At 29.0% G+C, this 23,532-nt stretch overlaps 2 protein-coding genes across 2 annotated transcripts; one reads left to right on the top strand and one right to left on the bottom strand.

The window, feature by feature from the left end:
* Positions 1-9,837: 9,837 nt before the first annotated feature.
* Positions 9,838-12,834, top strand: LOC134834934 (steroid hormone receptor ERR2-like). The gene is made up of 6 exons (XM_063849765.1): positions 9,838-10,186; positions 10,274-10,434; positions 10,502-10,599; positions 10,703-11,313; positions 11,407-11,579; positions 12,337-12,834. The coding sequence occupies exons 1-6, from the start codon at positions 10,058-10,060 to the stop codon at positions 12,497-12,499; spliced, it is 1,335 nt and encodes a 444-aa protein (XP_063705835.1). The 5' UTR covers positions 9,838-10,057; the 3' UTR covers positions 12,500-12,834.
* Positions 12,835-14,987: 2,153 nt separating this feature from the next.
* Positions 14,988-20,011, bottom strand: LOC134837194 (serine-enriched protein). The gene is made up of 5 exons (XM_063852560.1): positions 19,847-20,011; positions 19,623-19,784; positions 18,291-18,872; positions 17,434-17,504; positions 14,988-17,286 (listed from the first exon to the last, which is right to left on the bottom strand). Exons 1-5 carry the CDS (start codon positions 20,009-20,011, stop codon positions 14,988-14,990), a joined length of 3,279 nt encoding a protein of 1,092 aa, XP_063708630.1.
* Positions 20,012-23,532: the final 3,521 nt, after the last annotated feature.

Genomic DNA, 23,532 nt, shown 5'->3' on the forward strand with positions numbered 1-23,532 from the left:
TGAAATGTTATAATAATTAAAAAACGGTGATTAAAGATTTGTTGATTAGCTTTTTTTGCTCAACACTGACGTTTCTTTGCTAAATTTTATTTCCTATTTTTGTTGTTTGTTGTTGTTGCTGTTGTCAGAGACTGCTCCCGTTGCCTTACAATCAGTAACTGAAACGAAATAAACAAATTTTTTTGTCTGTATGAGTAAGTTGTTTACATAGCGTCGACGCGACAGAAAGAAATTTCTACGAATCTTGATAAGAGAGGATGGGAACCTACGCAGCAGGCAAATAATTTGCAAATAAATCACGAATTAGCACCTGAGAAACGAGAAAGGTTAAATAATTAAGTGAAAGCCCACTTTTGGCTTGACGTCGACATTCGGATGACGTCATTTTCGAATGTTGAGTAGGTTATGGTTAGGATTTTTGTCAAACACGCTCTTTGCCAAACACATGTTATCATGTTTCCGAACAATTTTCATACGCTGATTAACTCCCACACACACGTGCGTTTTTTGTGTCGTCGTAAAACGGCGAGTTCACGTGTCCTTAGCAACAATAGCAGACTTTAGCGTGTGGCAATTTGTCATTTGTTTGATTAACTGAAGCCACGCTGAAGCAAACAAGTGGTTTTTACGCATATTTTAAATGAGCAATGAACTTGAGAGTATTTGCGAATGTTGCGGAATGGGAGAGTTTAAAGGTCATTGAAAGAGATGTCGATTTGAAGAAGGAATTTTTTAATGAAAAAAAATTACGATTATTTGTAAATTTAAATTCAATTAAAATTTAAGAAATTTGTTTAAAATTATTATTCAAAAAAAAAAAATTAATGAGCAATAAATTTTTTTTAAATTTTCCTTTTAAAAATTTTTTTAAATTTTCCTTTAAAAAATTTAATGAAACTTGTTCAGATTTTTTTTTTATTTTTATTCAGATATTTTAATTTTTTTTAAATAATTTTTTGAATTTGGATTCATTCATGTAATAAAAATTAAAAAAAAATCATACTTTTTTAATCAAAATAATTTTTTTAAATTAAAATATTTTTTTTATTAAAATTATTATCTTTTTAAATTAAAATTATTTTTTTTAAATACTTTTTTTAATTAATTTTTTTTAATATAAAATATTTTTTGTAATTAAAATTATTTTTCTTTTATTTTTTTATTTAATAAAAATAGTTTTTTTTTCATACTTTTTTTTAAATCGAAATATTTTTTAATTAAATTTATTTTTTTTATTGAAAATTAATTTATTTAATTAATAAAAAAAAACGAAATTTAAATACTTATTAATTTTTTTTAAATAAAAATTTGAATCTTAAAACATAAAATTTAAAAAAAAATTTTTATTTTTTTTTTTTGAGGATTTTATATAAAAATAATTGAAAAATTTCATAAAAAGTACTAAAAATCGTTAATTTTGATCATTATTTGTGAGAATTTTTAAAATTTTGATAAATTTTTGGATTCTAAAATGAAAATATTGGGTTTCATATTAACCTTTTTAATAATCGTGCCCTTTAAAAAAAGCAATATGTCAATTCTACACTTATCGAAAGACTTTTCAAGGACTTTTTTCAAGCAAAACATTCTATTGCATCACATTTTGCTACAAAATACACCGTAATCAAACACCTTTAACAATCTGAACTTCCTATTACGTTACAAGCAAAAAATTTTTCTATTTCTACATGACTCAAAAAACATTTTTTTTTTTCAAAGAAATTTGATGATGACAAGTTTTGCTGAAAAGTAGGTTATTGCAAATGTCGCTTGCAGCAGAAATAGTTTTTTAATTACTTGCGGCACTTTTTTTTCTTGTACGAGTTCTTTTTTGACACAGGCACGTATGAGGAACGTGCCTCCATTTGAAATAAGAACTCGCTGTCTTGTTCTCGCAATATTCATCCCTCAACCAGAAACAGCGGAATTCTGATCGAGTCAAGGAATATGCAGAAAATTACTCGACCCTGAAACGAATCAACGTAAACTATTTTTCTCACAGCAGAACACTAATGGGAGGTCGTTGAACTCCCGTTGACGATAAATAAACGGAACAACGTACATTTTTTTTTATTTTATCAGGCAACGGAAACATATTCGATTCACACACAATTTTTTCTTTTTTTTTGCATTTAGTTTGGGCAAAACGATCACGTATTATAGAAGCTATCATGAGACCTGAGAGGGATTTTTTTTTTGGCAAAAGTACAATTTTTCTTTCATTTCATCAGCAAATTCAGCAGTAATAAAATAATTCAATGCGTATTTTTTTTTGGTTCGTGTCATGCCAGCTTAGAAGTAGAACATCTTGATTGTTGTTGTTGTTGTTGTTAGTGCCTCGTAGTAAATAGTTTGTTTGATGTAATAAACCTGTAACGACGCCAGATGCCAAAGTTTATCTATCTTGTGATGAGTATTCGTGCAATGCAGGAAGAAAATATTATCAGGAAATAATAAAGTTACGTTTTTATTGGATCGACAGTTAAAATAAAATTATTATCAGTAGAAAAAAATGAATAGCGGCAATTTTAGGTCGATTTTGCCATTATATGATGAACAAAATAAGGTAATTTTAGGGGGTTTTTTGTGAATTATGACGTTATTGGATGACTTGCTCGTTTTATTGAATGACTTAAAATAAATTTTATTTATTACTCAATTTTTTTTTAACAATTTTTTGATTTTTAATTTTTTCTTAATTAAAAAAAAAAAAAAAAATTTAAATCTTTATTAAATTATTATCGAAATAATTTAATTGTTTAAATAAAAAAAAAAATTAAATAAAAAAAAATTAAATTAATTAACATAATTAAAATTAATAATTTTTAATTTAATTTTTAATAATTAATAATTTTTAAAATATTTCATATTTTTTTATATTTTTAAATAATAAATACTTTTATTAATTTTTTAAAGATAATCATAACTTTGTCTCATCGATTTGAGCATTTAATAAAAAATTAATTAGATGATTAAAGTTAAAATTAAAAAAATAAAAAATTATTAAAAAAAAAAAAAAAAAAAAAAAAAATAAATAAATTTAAAAAAAAAAAAATTAAAATTTAATTTTAAAAAATTAAAAAAAATTATTTTTTTAAAATTTTTATTCAATGCATTTTAATTAAAATAATTTTAAATAATAACAATATTGAAAAAAATTAAACTTAAAAATTTTTTTCTTGAGAAATAAAAAAAATTGCTCCAAAAAATCGACATATCTTATTATGAAAACCCTTCTTAGATGAAATTAAATTAAAATTTATTCACAAAACCCTTCTAAACTCCTAAATCTCAATTCAAACAGCCATCTGTTAGCTCACAACCGACACATTGCCAAAAATCCAGCAATAAACGACTCCTCCATGCATCACAACAACATGAATTTACATTTATTTCAAATTCAGAGACACATATTTATCACGATAATCACTACTTAATGCCAGAAATAACAAGATTTTATCCATATTGACATTGTCAATGAATGCAAACCCGAGCCACGCACCATTGAACTTCGACTTGGCAACGACAATCGGGAGAAAATTAGATTTAATGATTTTCGTCTCGATTCATATTCAAATTTCTTCCATTTTTCCGAAAATATCAATTCTTCACAAATCCTCACAAATTCGTCTAGACATCATAATTCTAACAAAAAAGATTTTTTTGACGTCATTTGATGGAAAATTTTTCAATTTGCAGTTACTATTAATACATTTTTTCAAATTGGCAGAACCTTGACATGCATGGAATTGTTGCTCGCTGATAAGATCTCGTACGAACGACAAAATTGTAAAAATGTCGAAATATTTCTGTTTGTACGCGACAAACGGGGAAGTTGTTTTGTGTGTCAATTTCTGTGTTGGCTCGATTTCCAATAAAATTTTCTATAAATATTTGATTTGTAAATATTTTTGGTGCGATTTGTGCTACAAAAGCGTATTTTTATCGATTTTTCCCCCATTGAAGAGCCTAAAAAATGATAAAAATGTAATTTTAAAAAGGATTGTTTGTTCGAAATGCCTTGAAACACAAAAGTGGGTTACAAACACGCCAACCCTTAAGGGAATCCATTCAATTTTGTGCATTTTTGAGCAAGCAAGAACAAATATTTAATAAAGCACTGCCACAAAAGCAATAAAAGCAACCACAGAAGAACACCTCTGCATTTTTCTACACTTGTAAGAATGTATTAGGGTCAAGTTTTTAAGTTGCCGACCCACTTTTGTAACCATATTATTATTTATTCTACAACAAACGACACCGTTTCTGTGTAAATTGACGCAAAATGACACGAATTTCGGGTAAATTTCATAAATAAATAATTTAATGAGGAATTTTTCGGCTCCTTTGAAGGATTTATTTGCAAAAAAGGACAAATTCCGGTTTTGATGGCATTAAATAACGAACCGCAATGAAAGCCGCCAATGAACCGTTACCGCAAAATGTGTCTTCGCAACATATATTTAGCACACTTTTACTGTTAATTATTTTATATGGCGTAGTAACTGAATTAATTTACTTCCCATGCGTGTGATAAGCGGCAATTCAAAGCAAAGTGCATTTGTGTGCGTCAATCTGTCTGAAGTTTTGGTTGCACGACACGAATAAATAATACTATTTGTAATTGAGGAACAAAAAAACTAGTTCACCGTCAAAATGTTGCGTTATTCGACGACGACGTGTGTGGAGGTGTGGAGACGACGTGCTCATTATTTGTACAGACGATGTGAATTACGATGCAGGTGAAATATGTAGGTACTTTCGATTACTTGTTTAGTTGAGGTAATTTTAATTTTTTTTTTTTTGCGGTATATGTTTCTTTTGTGATGGTTTTGTGAGAAAAATTTAACAAAAAAAAATATATTAAGAAATAATAAAAATAGAAGCAAAATTTTAAAAAATAAAAAAAAAATAATTTTTTTAAAAATAAAAAAAAATCAAAAAAAAAAAAAAAAAAAAAAATTTATGAAAAAAAAAATAAGCTTTAAAAAAATATTCTTTGTAAAAATAAAAAATTAAAAATGTAAAAAATAAATTTTTAATAAATTTAATTTATTTTTTTTTATTTATATATTTATTATTTATTTCAAAAAATTTAATTTAATTTCTCAAAAAAAAAACGAAATAATTTTTTACAAAATTATTTTTTAATTTATTTTATCAAAAAAAAATTTAAAATAATTTTTTTATTAATTTTTTAAATGAATAAAGTTGTGATAAAAGTTTAAATAATTTTTTGTATAAAAATCTTGCAAAAATTTTTTAATGAAATTTTTTCAAAAAAAATAAAATAAATAAATTTAATTTAAATAATTTTTAAAAATTTTTTAATTTCAATTTCTCATTTTAAAAAAATTATTTTTTTTTTTAATTTAAAAAAAATTTTAAATTTTTTTTAATTAATTTAATTTAAATTTTTTAATTTTTATTTTTTTTTTAAAAATTTTTAAAATTTTAAAAATTTTTTTTTTTTTAAAAAATATTTTTTTTTTTTTTTAAATTTTTTTTTAATTTAAAATTTTTTATTTTTTTTTTATTTTTTAATTTTTTTTATTAATTTTTAAAAAAAAATTTTTTTTTTTTTTTTTTTCAAATATTTTTCTTTCAAAATATTTTATTTTAACGAAAAATTTTAAAATCGATTTTTTTTTTAAATTCTTTTTTATAGAAATTTCTCACAAATTAGCTCTTAAAGAAACTCAGACAACAATCAAATTCGAATTCAAGGTATGTTCATTTTTTTAACCATTTAAAGGCTAAATATTTTGTACCATGTGTCGTTTCATGAAACCAGTTTTTTTAATCCTTCACAATGACTTCAGTCAATAATTTAAAAAAAAATTTCTTAAGAATCAACTTTCTTCATCTTCGAAGCTTCGCTCTAATTGCACATCCAATTAAATGTATGCTGCTTAACAAATTGCATTCGCCGTTATCGAAATTACGACTCAATTGAAATTCCTCTCATTCGCACGACGAAGACTTGGTGATATTGCGTCGCTCTACGAATCCACGTGACTCGACCTTCGACACAAAAAGAGGAAAGAAAGATGCCTTTAATTAGTCGCAGTTAATAATTTCTAATAAAATGCAATTTATTGGCTTGCAATCAATTTTTCGTGTGTTGGGAGACAAAACATCTGTTTCTGCCTCTGTTCGTACGATTTTTCATTATTTATTATTTATAACAATAAAAATAAATAAACAAAGTACACGACGAATGCAGTATGCAACGCGATAAATTGAAATCTTTATTAAAACAGACGAATCGAATATAAGCCAAGGTTGAGACTGTGTGTATGACGTGCAAATATCGTTGCCTTACTCATTCGAATAACGCACACACCGAACGATTTCCTTCTAGAAACAAAGTTGTTCGTGCAAAATACGAGGAAGAACTCATTTGCTTGAAAAAAAAATTATTATCAGCTCAGAGTGCGATTTGTGAGAGGTAACAGATGTTTTTTTTTTGCACTTAAGCACTCAAGCAAGATGATGCAAAAGATCTCTCGCAAATATTCATAAAATAATTTTTTTGCCTTTTCATCGTCTTCTTCTTAATTTTTTTTTTTTTATCAAGGTCTCCCTTTTTTTGCTTCAAGCATCAAGTCTGTGCGAGATAAGAAGCTGTGAACATCAGGTGACGACGAAATTTCAAAGGAATGAGAAGTACATAAGACACCCTGCTCCGTGAATGTGAAGTTGCGATATTCTCCCTACTCCTGCAACTCGCCGTTTAAATGTGTCATGCCAGACAACAAAGGAGATTTGTATGTCTGCTGTCTAATTCTGCGTCGTCGACAATAGGTCACTGGATTTTTTTTTTTTGTTTGCGAATTAATTAGCGTTTTGGAATTTTTTGGCAAAATTTTGACTTGAAGAGTGCCAATTTGGCTTGACTCGAGATTTCGTAAATAGATTTCACCGTCATTCAAATTTTTTTCGTGCAACGTTATCATTTTTTTTATCGTGATTTATTTTTTTTCTGAATGCAAACAAAATTAAAATTTAAAAAAAAAACGAAATAAGAATCATCCAGATGAAACATTTCGCTCACGTTGCGAATTTCGCTCTCTCTTAATTTTTTTTAAATTTTTTTTCTTACTTTTTCGAACACATGCACAAAATATCCAAACTTTCTTTAATATTTTTTTTATATTTTTTTCACAATATTTTTTCTTTTATTTATTTTTTGCTGCACTTTGTCGTTGGTATTGAAGTAAATGAAATTCTTAGTCGGTCGAATACGAGAAAAAAAAATCAATGAATTTTTTTTAAGATTTTGCCCACAACGGTGTGTGCAGTATGAATGAAAATACTCCACAAACACACACACACACCCTTTATATAAAACACATATCCACATAAATTGGCAGGCATGAAGAACGTATGCGCGTGTATTTATGTGTGCACCAATAAAAAAAATGAGTCAACGCCTAATTTTTCTCGGAAAAATGGGACAAACTCGCGGAAAATCATCGAGAAAATCGCACAAAATCTTCGGCGCGTCACATTTTGTCGGGAATTTCCATGAAACGTTGTGAATTTTATTGAAAAAGCTTCCACGTTATCCGTCAGCCATTACAATTTGACACTTCATTGTTCCTTTGCGAGTTTTATTTCTTGCTTTTTTACGCGAAACTAACACGTTTTCCGAGACTTTTTCGGGTTATTCGGGTTTTTACATACCTGGTGTGATTATTGCACTTGAAATTTCGAATTAAATTGATCGAAATTTGGTTATTTAAGCCGTGCGATCTGCTCTCTCTCGACTTTTTGATGAGTGAGTTTTAACGACTATCAATTTCATTCGTCTCAATGACGTATTTTGCTAAAAGTAAATCTGGGTTTGTTTTCGTGAAAAAGATGTAGGGTCAGTTACCAGTTACCATGTGTTCAATGTTAAGAAGATATGAACTGACATTAATTGGTGAGTTTTAAGTTATAAAATGATTAAAAATGATAAATTAGAGTCCTCTGATGAATTTTTATCTATTTGGAGCAAGATTTGACAAAAATTGCTTTGCACAGTTTTTGACACAGTTTTTTTGTTCTTGATTTAGTTTTCAAAACAAAACTATGTCAAAGGAAAAATTTTTTTCTGTTTCAATTTTTTAGCAGTTTTGAGTTATATAATGATTAAAAATGATAAATTAGAGCCCTCTGACAAATTTTTATCCATTTGGAGCAAGATTTGACAAAAATGGCTTTGACACAGTTTTTGACACAGTTTTTGATTTAGTTTTTTTCTTGATTTGGTTTTCAAAACAAAACTATGTCAAAGAAAATTTTTTTTTTTCAGTTTTAATTTTTTGACAGTTTTGAGTTATAAAATGATTAAAAATGATAAATTAGAGCCCTCTGACAAATTTTTATCCATTTGGAGCAAGATTTGACAAAAATTGCTTTGACACAGTTTTTGACACAGTTTTTTTGTTCTTGATTTAGTTTTCAAAACAAAACTATGTCAAAGAAAACATTTTTTTTCTGTTTCAATTTTTTAGCAGTTTTGAGTTAAAAAATGATAAATTAGAGCCCTCTGACAAATTTTTATCCATTTGGAGCAAGATTTGACAAAAATTGCTTTGCACAGTTTTTGACACAGTTTTTGATTTAGTTTTTTTCTTGATTTGGTTTTCAAAACAAAACTATGTCAAAGAAAATTTTTTTTTTTCAGTTTTAATTTTTTGACAGTTTTGAGTTATAAAATGATTAAAAATGATAAATTAGAGCCCTCTGACAAATTTTTATCCATTTGGAGCAAGATTTGACAAAAATTGCTTTGACACAGTTTTTGACACAGTTTTTGATTTAGTTTTTTTCTTGATTTGGTTTTCAAAACAAAACTATGTCAAAGAAAATTTTTTTTTTCAGTTTCAATTTTTTGGCAGTTTTGAGTTATAAAATGATTAAAAATGATAAATTAGAGCCCTCTGACAAATTTTTATCCATTTGGAGCAAGATTTGACAAAAATTGCTTTGACACAGTTTTTGACACAGTTTTTGATTTAGTTTTTTTCTTGATTTAGTTTTCAAAACAAAACTATGTCAAAGAAAAAAAATTTTTTCAATTTCAATTTTTTGGCAGTTTTGAGTTATAAAATGATTAAAAATGATAAATTAGAGCCCTCTGACAAATTTTTATCCATTTGGAGCAAGATTTGACAAAAATTGCTTTGACACAGTTTTTGACACAGTTTTTGATTTAGTTATTTTCTTGATTTGGTTTTCAAAACAAAACTATGTCAAAGAAAATTTTTTTTTTCAGTTTCAATTTTTTGACAGTTTTGAGTTGCAAAATGATTAAAAATGATAAATTGGAGCCCTCTGACAAATTTTAATCCATTTGGAGCAAGATTTGACAAAAATGGCTTTGACACAGTTTTTGACACAGTTTTTGATTTAGTTTTGCTCTTGATTTAGTTTTCAAAACACAACCATATCAAATGATTTTTTTTTTCAAAGTTTTTTATAAAATGATTAAAAATTTTAGAGCCCTCTGTATCCAAAAGTTTGACAAAAATAATTTTTTAATTGTTCAAAAATAGTAAATAAATTCTTTATAAATTTGATGAAAATCAATTCATTTCAAATATTCTGATAATTTTTTTTATGTTAAAATGCATTTTTTTATACAAAAATGAATAAAAAGAAAAGTTCTCGATAACTGGTAGCAGACCCTACATTTTCCAACTATTAAAACAAATTTTTTTTCAAGCGAAAACTGTAATGAGACGAATGAAAATGATAAAATTCGCCTTTTTTGCTACTTCAAATTCGTTTCATGTGGATTTCATGGGGAATTGCGTGTCATCTCGCGATCATGTCGAGCAAAGACTCGGATTGAACGGTTAGATATCGCTGGCGGAGCGTCAATAGACTCCCATTTAATCTGTTATCAGTAGCAACAACACGCAATATTATCAAATTACACGCGTCTTATCTCCAAAATCGTTGAAATTGGTGGCAATAACGCGCTACCTACCATTAAACTTTGTTGATGGCAGCAATAAATGAAACAACACAATAAAACAAAAAAACACAATAAATCTCAAAAATGGATCCGGAAATGTGCTCAATCAAGCAGGAACAAGACCTGGATTTGAATTGTGGCAGCCCGTCGCAGTCCTCGTCGTGCAGCAACGTCGAAAGTTTCGTGACCAACAAACGACCTTTGGAACAAAATGTAAGTCGAATTTTTTGTTTATCATAGTCATATCATGCATTCACGTTTTTTTTTGTGTGTTTTGCTGCGGCTTGGCGACTTGCGTAGGCGGATGTATTTAAATTCGTACAAAAATATCAGAAATCCGAGTCGACATCCAGTTCGCCGGATCATCAGTATTGCAGTTCGACATCGGGCATTGGTGATTTTAACGCAGCAACGACGACATTCAACGGCGGTCAAGAGGTTGGCAGTGACGAAATACCAAAGTGAGTTGCATTTTAGGATCAATTTCTGTGGATTTGAATTTCACACGTCTCTTTTTCCCTCGATTAGACGCGTTTGTTTGGTGTGCGGCGACGACGCATCCGGCTTTCACTACGGCGTTTCGTCGTGCGAAGCGTGCAAAGCATTTTTCAAGAGGACGATTCAAGGTCAGAGTTTAGTGCACTCATATTTTTATAATATATTCGATCATCAATTTTAATTTTTTTTTTTGTCGTCGCGACTCACGTATCATTTCATACCTATTTATAGGAAGCATCGAGTACAGCTGTCCTGCCAATAAAAATTGCGAAATCAACAAGAAACGCAGGAAAGCGTGTCAGGCGTGTCGTTTTCACAAGTGCTTAGTGATGGGGATGCTCAAGGAGGGCGTTCGTTTGGATCGCGTGCGTGGCGGAAGACAGAAATATCGCAGAAATCCCGGCGGAACGCAAGCTTTTGTCTCGCAATTGCAACTCGCGCACGAGCCAAGTGCCGTCAAACGTCTCGACGATATCAAATTACTGCAAACAATGGTAGCAATTGAACCGCAGCAATTGGCATCGCATTGCGGATTCGACTTGACGACACGTTACAGGGGACAACGCGTCGATGCCGTCGAAATTTTTAGTGTTTTAAGTGATTTGTTCGGCAACGAGTGTCAAGCGATCATCGAGTGGGCCAAAAAGATTCCAGAATTCTCCAATTTGCCGATGACTGATCAGCAGAGACTCCTGCAGGATAGCTGGACCGAAATTTTTACCTTAATGTTAGTGTTTAGATCGATGCCCTTCGCCCCAAATGGGCGATTGAATTTTGCATCGGACTTTTGGATAGATGAACGTATGGCAGAGCAGTGTGGCGCCGTAGAATTGTACAATCATGTGAGTTAACCTAATTTCGCTTCATACACACATTTTTATACTGGAAACTATTTTTAACTATTTTTTTTTTTGTATTTTTTCGTTTGTTTACAGTACAAATTGGTTGCACAACGTTTCGATAGCATAAATGTTAGGAAAGAAGAGTATTGTTTGCTCAAGGCATTAGTACTCTTTAACTGTGATATTCGGCTTGATAATTACATGGCTTTGAAAAAGTTACGTGATAATGTCTTAACAGCCCTCAACGATTGTGTACTTATAACAAGGTATGATTTTTTTATTTTTCGGCATGTTTCAAAAATCAAAAATGTTTCACATTTCATCAATTTTTAAAAAATTCTTAAATTTTATTAAAGTCCTAAATTCCTTAATAAAATTTTATTTTATAAATTAATGGTTTGAATTTAATTTTTAATATTTTTTTTTTTATAAAAATAATTATTTTAATATTTAAGTGATTTTTTTCGAAATTTATGACACAAAACATAAAAATAAATTTTTAAAAAATCTTAAATTTCCTTCATTTAATTTTTACAAAAAAAAAATAATGAATTTTAAAATTTTTTTAAATAAAAAATAATTTTTGAAAAATTTTAAGTTTTTAAATTAAAAATTAAATTTTATTGAATTATTTCAATTAATTAATTTTGAAATTAATTCTTATTTAATTTTTTTAAATCAATAAGAAGAAATTAATTTAATTAATTAATTTTTTAATTCAAATATTAAAAAAAAAAATATGTGAAAAAATTCATTAATTTTTTGATTAAAAATTCTAATTTTTTTTTTAAATTAATTTTAAAATTTTCAAAATTATTTTTTTTATAAATTATTATAATAATTTTAATTAAATAAATTTGAATTAAAAAAAAAAATAATTAAATTTTATAAAATATTTATTTAATATTATAAAATACTTCTACCATTGTAAGGTAAAAAAAACTATGTGAAACATTTTTTTCTTATTTCACTTGCCTCAATTTTACTGAATTATTAATAACACAAAATTACTTTTTTTCGTAGAAATGAAAATGCCATCGATTACCAACAGCAATTTCTCCTAATGCTTCCATCGTTGCGACAGTGTGACCATACTGTACGTGATTTTTGGAAAAAATTGCAGCGTGAAGGCAACATTTCAATGAGCATGCTATTAAAGGAAATGATAGCAACTGTCTCCCCCTGAAACAATTGAAAATTCCCCCTTTTTGATAGCTTTTTGATATAGAGAAAAAAAGAGAGAGAGAGAAAGCAATGTGCAAAAATTGCGTTAATTTTTTTTTCTTAGATTACCCAACAAAGAAACTACCTGTTCAGCTTAACCAATTTGAATTTTATCCAATTTCACACAATCCAGTAATTACCTAGTAAGATGTAATGTTTAGTTATTTTAAGCTCAAATTGACGTTTACCACACACACTATTACCTACCAAGCATTATTATTAAAACAAAAAATTGTCACCAATTTTAATTTTTAACGAAAATTCGTTTTTTTCCAATAAAACAAAAACTTCTAATTGACTCACAAAAAAAAAGTTGTTTAAAAAAATACAAAAAAAAATGGTAAGTAAAACAAAATATTTTTTCCATAGACAGAAATATTCTTTATTTCAACATTTACCCATTTTTATTGACTTTTTTTTTTTTTTTTGTTAAATTATATAATATTTTTCACCTTTCAACTTGAATCGATTTATTGAGCGTATCAATTAATTTAAATTTATTTTTAAACAATCCTTTGTTGTATTTATTTATTTATTTTTTGTTCTCCGAAGACCTTAAACTGTCAACATTTATAATATATAATATATTTGGACACATAAACTCTCTTCCGAACAAAAATTTTTAATTCGTTTATGTTGCACTAAAAATGAAGCAAACACAATTATATTAAAGATATTGAATATTTTACGAAAGAACGTATACAAAAAATTGCCAATATTGCTAATTATGTTTCAAATGTATATTAATTAAGCATTACAAATACTTTTGCTTTAGAATGTCTTTGAAAACCATATCAAAATTATATATTGCAATGTTAATAATAATTGCCATGATTATAATATAATTAATAATAATATATGTTGTTATGTTATATATGTTGTACAACAGCTGACAAAAATACACCAAATTTGGATTGTCTTTTGAATATTCCGATTTGTGTTGGTTGCTTTCTTTTCCTTTTATTTTGTTTTATTTTTATGGTTTTAATGACATGATGATTATTTATTATTATCTTTTTTTTATTATTAAACGAGGTAATATCAATGTTATATACGTAGTAATTTAATAATAAATATTTTAACGAATATAACAATTTCTTACATTTAATTTGTTTTTTTTTTATTATTAAGAAAAGTCGAGCACGTAAAAAATTATTTAAATATTTTTTTTTATTTAAAAAATTAAAAAAAAAATAATAATATTTTTTTAAAGTTATAATTTAATATAATATAATTATATTAATAAATAATAATTATTATATTAATTTAAAATTAATTAATTAATTTTTTAAAATTATTTTCGAGTTTTTTTTTATTAATATTAATATTTAAATAATATTAATTATTAATATATTTTATTATTTAATATTAAAATAATACTAAAATTAATATTTTAATGTAATTTTTTTTAATTATAATATTTATTTTTAAAAATTATATTTATTAATGATTAAATAAAATAATTATTTTTATTATTAATATTAATTGTAAAAAATATGTTTTTGTGCTCTTTTAACCCTCAGCTCATTAATTATTATTTTTTTTAAATTTAATTAAATTAAATTAAATAATTAATTAATAAATAATTGTTTTAAGTTATATAATATATGGTTTTTAGAGGGTGTTTAATTTTATAATATATATAATTAATATTTTTTTCTGTATTTTTTTTTTTCAAATTCGAATTTATTATTTTTTTTATATATTTTTTGATTTGATGTGGTACACTTAAACAGTAGGTACATTCGATAAGGCTGTTGGTTTGCAGAGAGTATTGCTGCCAGCAAAGAAAAAAAGTTAAAAATAATAATTTTTATAATAAATTCTACGGAAACCCTAACTTTTTTTTTTTGGCACAGCGTTTTTCAAGTTCAAGTCTTTCTTTTAAAAATTTTTATTGGAAAAAAATAATAATTAAAAAAAAATTAAGCTGCTCTCTGTTTAATTTTTTTCTTTAGTGTTTTATATATGTATGTATGATGTTTGATTGAACATTTATTTTTTTTAAGTTTAATGGCTGTAACATTTTTTTAGAGTTTTGTGAAAATTCAACTGACACTGCATATTTTTTTATGTTTTATATCGAACGCCTAATGTTTTGAGTTCTTACAATTATTATTATTTAGTTTTTGAATTATTTTAACAATTTTTTTTAATATATAGTTTAACGGTAGGTAACAAAGAAGAATTTTTTATACATATATTTAGTAACGTTCACACCAAGTAAATATTTTTTTTTTTTTGTATATATTTTTGTATGTCAAATTTTTAATTTTATTAAATATTTGATTATGTATAGATGGTTTTCTTTTATTAATTTAGAATTCTTTTTTATTATTTATTTTTTTTTTTATTATTATTCACCTTAAAAATTGTAAGTTTTCAAGTAATTGTGTGTGTAAATTTTTTAAGAGTAAATTATTTTATATGTAAATTTTTTTTTGTTATCCTTAAAAGCTTTTTCCTGTTTCAAAAAGTCTTTTTTTGCGCGAATCGCGACGTCGATGCCGCGAATCACGAGAACGTCCCCGTTCACCTGACGCTGTGGGACAAATGTCATCCGGCGAGCTTTCTACTTTTTTCAGCACGATGCGGAACGTAAATGTGTGTTTTGGCGATGCACTTGCTGCCCTGCGCGGAGATGGCGGTTCAAATTCGCTTCCCGATGAGGTATCTTGCGGACCTAAAAATGCCGGGCTGTGATTTCGAGCGGGACGAGGCTCGAAAATTTGCGCGCAACGCTTGTCAGTGCACAAAAGCGCCGCACTTGGGCCATTTCCGGCTTTTGGTACGACGAAATGTTGTCGTGTGTGATTCATCGGATCCATATTGGAGTCATAACTGTCGCGCGAGCTGTAATTCGAGGATGTTTGGTACGACAACGGGCTTCGAGCACGATGATGATGATAATGTTTCTTCACTTCTTTACCCTGATGCTTTCCCGAAACGCCGCAATGTTTCGTTTTGTAATTTTCTGCCAAGTCAAAATGCGTTTCCAAGCTGGATTTCCTGCCTTTGGGGCTTGAACGTGCAAAAGTTTCCGCATCAACGAGTTCAATTGAAGATTTTCGCGGCGAACGTTTCCCCTCGAATGAACGAACCATGACGCCTGCTTCACTCGTACCTTCGACAATCTCAAAACTGGATGTTGGATCTTCGTAACTCGTCGATTGGTAACGCGAAATATTGAAACTGCTGCTAATTGAAGAGCAACGATCCTCGAACGATGATTCCCGGTAACGATCGCTATCGACAAGTTCGAAACTTTCGCCGCCACTATCAAGCCGACTGTGATCTGTGCTGCTGAGACTTCGTAAATTCTCCAAAAATGGCGAACGAGGCGGATCAAAAGACGCTCGACGAGATGGCGGTTCAATTTGAATTTCGCACGGAATTGTGTTCATCGCCAATTGACCTCCAGCTGCTTCGTTATCCGTTTGAAGGTTCGTTTTATCCATTATTGTCTCGAGAGACTTCTTCAACTCCTCATAGACATGCTCAATTTTCGCCGACAAATGATTCGCTTCGGATTCTTGATCTTGCGATCCCGGTTTGGAAGAAGCGCCCTCTTCGGAAATGTGATCATGTCGATACGATTCGCCGACTTTTTCGAATTTGACTTTTTCCATTTCGAAAATTTCGGGCGAATCGATTACGACGCTCGATTCAACTTTGCCGCTGTCACTTGTTTCATCGCCACTCGATTTTTTCTCCTTTTCGTGACGATTTTCGAAGCGACGCAACCGCAGCGACATCTTTGAACCAACCGATTTGAGCTTCAGCGACATCTTTGGTTCGAATGCCGTACCAACTTCGGAAATTTGTTTCGTGATGGCGTTTCGCCCGGCGCGACTTGAGGTATTTGGTATGCTCGAAAATGTGCTTTGACGCATCAAGGGTGAGCCGCTGCCACTTTCGCGTCGCGTAAATGCCGCCGCGAACTTGCTCGTTTGCGTCGTTACCTTTTTCGAGGGTTTTCGCACAAAATTTAGAATTTCTTTCATAACGCTTGGTCGTTCTTTCTTCTCGGGCGGCGTTGGCGACACCGATGGAGGTTGCGGCGACGAGTTTGCGGATTCGCGTGAAGGAGACTTAGGACTAGTTGAAGGCTTTTCTGGTTGAGAAGGCATGATTTTGTTGATGATTGGATACGTTTCTGAGGGATTCGAGATTGTGATCGGCGGAATGATGCCCATGGGACTTTTCCTATCGCACATCGGTAAAATTGGCGAAGTTATGTTGAAATTGTGGTTTGTTGGAGAACGTCTATCGTACGATGGATGTCCCGAAGGACTCAATTTTTCGGGTGTATGCGAAGGTTGATAGAATCCCGACACCGGAGATCGACGAGAACTCGAAGTTGGGCTGCGACGATCCCCGACGGGACTTCGCATTTGATCGTGCATCAAGAAATTCGGCGATTTTCTCCCCTGCGGACTGTGAAGCGGCGAACGACGTCCCTGATTGCTCAAATTTAACGAGGCGCTGAGACTATTTTTGCGCTTGTGCATGCTTTGTTTCATCGTGCCTTGACGCGAAAGTGTCGAGGGGCTTTTTTGCGAGTAGCTGCCGGGACTTTTGTCTGTGGCGGAAAATGATCCGGGTGAACGACGCGACTTTTCAGTTGATAAATTCCACGGCCCTTGCGAGAGGTTTGAGGGACTTTTGCGTTCGGATGGCGATCGACGGTGCGTACGGAAACTCTGGCTTTTGGCTTTGCGGATCTTGGGAAGTGACTTGTTATGATGATGGGAATGGGGGCCGTGCAACTTATGTTAATTGCTGCTATTTGGCGGGCCCGAACTCGCTGGATCGCTGCCGCTTCCGCTCGAACTGAGAGTTGTGTTGGAGCCCATTGGATCGAGACTTGACTGAACTGACATGCTTCTGCCTTGCGATTGACGAGCACGACGAACTCGACTTGAATTGGGCGATAATTTGCCGGGATCAACGCTTGCTGGATCAGCCTAAAAATGAAAATTAATTTTAGAAAATTATCAAAATCATCGAGAAATTAAAAATTTTTGAAGGAAAGAATTTTAAAAAATTTGAAAAATTGAAAAAAAAAATTAAAAAAAAATTAATTAAATTATTTGAAGAAAAAAAAATTTAAAAACTTGAAATAATACTTCGAGAAAAAAAAAACAAAAAAATTTAAATTAATTTTAAATAATTTCAATTTTAAAAAATTTTTCATTTGAATATTAAAAAATTAAAAAACAGAAGAAAATTTAATTAAGAAATATGAAAAAAAGTTTTTAAAAATAAATTCATAAAAAATTAAAAAAAATTATGGAACAAAAATTTTGATAAAAAATCAATAGAAAATTTCAAATAAAAAGAGTAAAAAGAATTACTAAAAATAAATTTTAAAAAATTAAAAACTAAAAATCACATTTAAAAAATTAATAAAAATAAATAAATAAAAAATTATTTGAACAAAGATTTAAGAAAAATTTAGGAAAATTTTTTTTTTATCATTTTTAATTTTTTTGATAAAAAGTAATTTTAAAAAATTTAAAAAAAAAACATTTTGAAAAAATTATAAATAAAAAAATCGAATAAAAATCAACTTTAAAAAAATAAAAAAAAAATAATAAATAAATTAAAATTTGATAAGAAATTTAATTTAATTTAATAATAAAAAAATATAAATAAAAAATTAAAAAATTGTAAGAAAAGTAAAAAAATTCTAATTAATATTAGAAATTATAAAAAAAATCGAGAAAAATTAATTAAAATCTTAAACTCACTTGATACGCCAACGCATTCATAATAATGGCATACGGAACAATTCCCAACGGATGCACTTCTCGCATCAAAACATTCGCCGGAATCTTATGAAACTGAATGTACTCCAAAAAATTCCCAATAACCTCTTTCAACGGCGTCGGATTCGAATCGCAGTACTTCTTACTCCACATCAAGGCAGCTTGAAACTTTGTAAATTCATCTGCTCGCAATTCCTCGCGCACCAAAATCAAACGAACGACATGTTGCGGCAACAACGTAAAACTCCCCAAATTCAAAACCTCATTTCCATGCTCATCAACGTACTCAAGCACCTTCTGAACGAGCGTTTTTGTGCACTTGTACTGAATATAACGCTCCGCGGAAGCCAGCAACGCACAAACCGTATCGACATTGATGCAACATTGAACGAATCCCGCACAAGATCTCCGTAATTCCTCAAGTCCGTAATAATCGGCAGCATTCATGACACCAAGAAGCGTACGAGGTTGTAAGGTAACACATCCCGTGTGAATGTATTCGATCAATTGACGAAAGACATCCGGTTCGAATTCCTCAATGATGAGTGTTTGATGCTGTTGTCCCTGCGAAATGGAAGGAAAAATGTAAAAAAATGAGAAAAAAGAGGAAAATGGACCACAATGTTCACAAAAATCGGAAAAGAGCTCGTTGTTGTTGTTGTAATTGCAAAACATCGTGAGCCATGAAGATCTATGAGAACATCCTATCACTAAAAGTGTGCAAATTAAGTCATCAACATTGATTTTGCGAAAAAAAAAATTTTTTTCATCATTTTTCCCGCAAAATCAATGCCAAGAAACGAAAAAGAAGAAAATAAAACACAACAACTAAGCAGTTTTCTTGCAAAAAGCTAAAACATTCTTTCACGTGACGTCCTCGACGAACTTTTAAAACATTCAAGAAATAATGAAAGAGACAAAAAAATATTCTATCTAAGAAATTTGATGCTCTAGCTAAGAAACGTGTGTGAAAAAGTTAAAAAAGAGAAATATTTTTGCTGTGTTCGATGTGTGAAGTTATTTTACCAAAAAAAAAATAAATTTTTTTAGAACAACACAAAAAGAGAACGCAGATACTAAAAGAAGTAAGAAGCAGAGAAACACGACTTATGTTAATATTAAAAGACGATTTGGGTGTTACCTCTGGGATTGGTGCTAATTGTTGTGAATACGTGCTTCTCTATACATTTCAAATAATTTTGAATTTATTTATTTTTTTCGTGGTGAATAAATAAAAATCAATAAAAAAAAATCAACTTTTTCTCTCTCGATCGGAAAAAAAATTTAAAAAAATGTGAAAAGTAATTTTCTTACCTGTTGCGCGGCATTTTGCAAATTCAACAAAGGCTCCGAGGATCGCTTCAAGAAAAGTCGCAACTTATTTTCGCGTGGAGCGGGCTCCTTTTTTCGCTGTTGCGGTGACGGTGCTTGATACAGCATTTTTTGAAAGACACGAGAACGGGCAGCAAGAACAGCCTAAAAGTGAATTTTTTATTAAAAATTAATTTTTTAATGAAATTTTAATGCAAAATAATTACCTTGACAGCGCAAACCGGTTCACGTGTTTCGCCCACGAGAAATGTGACGTCACACAGTTCGGGCATCGATGCCAAGAACTTCATGTCTTCCGCCAGACCAGACTTGTTTTCGAACGTTGAGAGATCTGGCTCTTGGTCCGGCGAGAGAGCCAAAACCTCTGGCATTATGATTTCTGTTGGTTTAAAAAAAAAATTATTTTAATTTTAAGACAAAAAAAAATTATAAATATTGGTTAAAAAATTTTAAAATGTACAAGACGTCTCCATTAGGTAAAAATCGGTATGCAAGACAATAAAAATCTAACTACAAGAGGAATAAAAAAATGCAAAAAGAGATTTTTTTTCAAATGGGATGCATTCAAATGGTAGAAATTGAGGTAAAAATTTATAAAATTCGTTCAAAAATTCAAATTTTAAGGTTCAAGGAAGAAAATTACCACAGACGTAATGTTGTGAATATTTAAAAATGGTACAATGACTCAGGAAATTTAGTAAAAAAATTGTCGGGCAAGTCATTTAAAATTAAATTTCAATTAATTAAATATTATATAAAAAGAAAATAAAATAAAATTTTAATGAAAAAAAATATAAAAAAATATATTTTAATAAATATTAATAAAAAAAAAATTTAAAATTAAAAATAAATATAAGAAAATAAATAAAAATTCCAATATTTAAAATAAAAAAGTTAAACAATGGATTTTAATTAAAGAAAAAAATATTTAAAAAATACTTTAAATAATATTTTTTTTATTTATTATACATTCGGAGAAAAAAATTTAAGGGCAAAAAATTTGATTCTTATTAAAATTTTAAGTGAAATAAAAAATTTAATAAAATTAAAATTTTGAAAATAAATAAAAGAATTATGATAAAACCATTGTTTTTTTTATTTCATCAAAAATCGACCAGTTATCCATGGAAATCATCTTTAGAATGCATAATTATTAAATTTTAGCTTTGAAATCCATCAAATATGGGTTGAAACTTGACTTAAGAAAAAAACAACGGTTTTTGCTCCTCATATGATAAAATCGTTGTTTTTTTATTTCATCAAAAATCGACCAGATATGCATGGAAATTATCTTTAGAATGCATAATTATTAAATTTTAGCTTTGAAATCCATCAAATATGGGTTCAAACTTGACTTAAGAAAAAAACAACGGTTTTTGCTCCTCATATGATAAAATCGTTGTTTTTTTTATTTCATCAAAAATCGACCAGATATCCATGGAAATCATCTTTAGAATGCATAATTATTAAATTTTAGCTTTGAAATCCATCAAATATGGGTTCAAACTTGACTTAAGAAAAAAACAACGGTTTTTGCTCCTCATATGATAAAATCGTTGTTTTTTTTATTTCATCAAAAATCGACCAGATATCCATGGAAATCATCTTTAGAATGCATAATTATTAAATTTTAGCTTTGAAATCCATCAAATATGGGTTGAAACTTGACTTAAGAAAAAAACAACGGTTTTTGCTCCTCATATGATAAAATCGTTGTTTTTTTATTTCATCAAAAATCGACCAGATATCCATGGAAATTATCTTTAGAATGCATAATTATTAAATTTTAGCTTTGAAATCCATCAAATATGGGTTGAAAATTGACTTGAGAAAAAAGTACGATTTTTGCTCCTCATATGATAAAACCGTTGTTTTTTTATTTCATCAAAAACGGTTTTTGCATAATTATTAAATTTTAGCTTTGAAATCCATCAAATATGACTTAAAATCGTTGTTTTTTTTATTTCATCAAAAATCGTCTTTCACCATGGAAATCATCTTTAGAATGCATAATTATTAAATTTTAGCTTTGAAATCCATCAAATATGGGTTGAATCTTGATGTGAGAAAAAAAACGGTTTTTGCTCCTAATATAAAAAAAAATAAATAAAAAATTAAATTTAATATATTTTGAACGAATAAAAATGATTAAAAATTAAATTTTCAAATATTACAAAAAAAAAGTGTTAAAATTCATTCCAAAATTTTGTACAAGACGCAAAAGGATCAAAATCTCATTAACAAATTCCACAAAAAGAAAGGATATGAAAGGAATGAAGAAAGAAAAATCACTTTAACTATACCTAACATCGGCATGATGTTCTCAATAACTTCCTTTGCGCAACAAATTCAATCAAGCAACTAACTTAATCAACCTTGTTATGTTACCTTGATTCTACTGTCTCTCTATCTTTTTCTAAGTATCTACGATAAAAGTTCAATTTTGAAATATCGTCTCTTGTACCTCTACACATGTTCGTTCAATGCAAGCAATGAATGCAACGATAGAAGAGAGAATCAAAACATAAATTACACGCATGTTCGCAAAAGTGCCACAAGGTTAAACGGGATGCAAGTAAATTAGGTCAATGTTCGTCGTGTTTTTAATTTTTTTTTTATCCCGACCAATATCGGTTTTTTGTACAATTTTACGCGCGTCGTCCTTGAAAATTTTTTCAACACGAAAAAAATGACGTGAAATTTCGTCGAAAAATTCAATTTTGAACGGAAAAAAGTTTAAAAAGTACTTTTTTTGGTCTTTTACAACTTTTATATAAAGAAACAAAAAAAAAAGTGAAAACCTACCTGTTGCAATGTTGTTCTCTCTTGTTTTCCCTTTTCTGAACGACAAATAATTTTTGTGGTTAGTATCTCGCTATGGCGTCGTGAGAGAGCTTCGTCGTCGAGGCGCACATACAAACTCACACACAAACACACCAAAAAAATATCTCGCTTGTGCTCCTTTAATTAATCCTTTGATGAAATGATGATGGCGTTATATGTAAAAATATAAGATGGAGATTTTTCTCTCGATTTTTCTTTTTTTTTATTTCGCGTTTTACTGCAAAACTTTCGTTTTTATTTTAATTTTTTTCTACAATTTCACTACTAAATGCACTAAAGGACTACGAGTTTTCCACATTTCAATTCTTCATTTTTCCTCAGACGACAGACAAAATTTTCCGCTTTTCCCTTGAAAATTTTCTGCATTCATTATTTCCTTTATTTCACAGAATTCTGAAGATTTTTAATGAATTTTTATGATTTTCTTGTAAATTTCACTCAAGTCGAGACAATTTTTTCTTCTTTATTTTTACAAGTTGACTTTTTTTTCGTTTTGTACAAAAATTTGTTGAAAATTTTTACAGTTAACGTTAAATTCTACGGTTTCCACTAAATTTCTACTTGATTTTTCTACTACTTTTGACACTATAAAGCCCCAACAAAGCTCAGAATTTTGCAATTTTCTTTGCGACACACAAATTTTTCCAGCAACTAGTTGATGAAGTGGTGAAAACTGAAGTGAAGCTGAATGAAAAAAAAATTTTTCCCTTGCGATGAAGGATAGGAGAGAAATTTCGGGGACTCTCTCGAAATTTTTCACGTACGGGCGTTTCTGTAGCAACCTGAAAGTGTATAGAGGGAAAATGTTGAATGAAAATCGTGGAAAACACAATCAACAGATGCGAAAGGAGCGTTGAACGGGCATAGAAACGTACAGAATTACCGTTTTTCGTGGCATAGAAATCCTTGTTTCAAAGGAAATTGTGGTAAGTTTTTTTTGTGCGAAGGTGAGTTTTAAGGGAAAATTTATTTCGTAAGAAAATGTCGCACTGTGGAGTGATTCAAAGAAAAAAATACCAAAAGAGATCAATTTCAAGCTTAAAAACCA

Source organism: Culicoides brevitarsis, chromosome 1, assembly GCF_036172545.1.
Source record: "Culicoides brevitarsis isolate CSIRO-B50_1 chromosome 1, AGI_CSIRO_Cbre_v1, whole genome shotgun sequence".
Taxonomy (NCBI): Eukaryota; Metazoa; Arthropoda; class Insecta; order Diptera; family Ceratopogonidae; genus Culicoides; species Culicoides brevitarsis.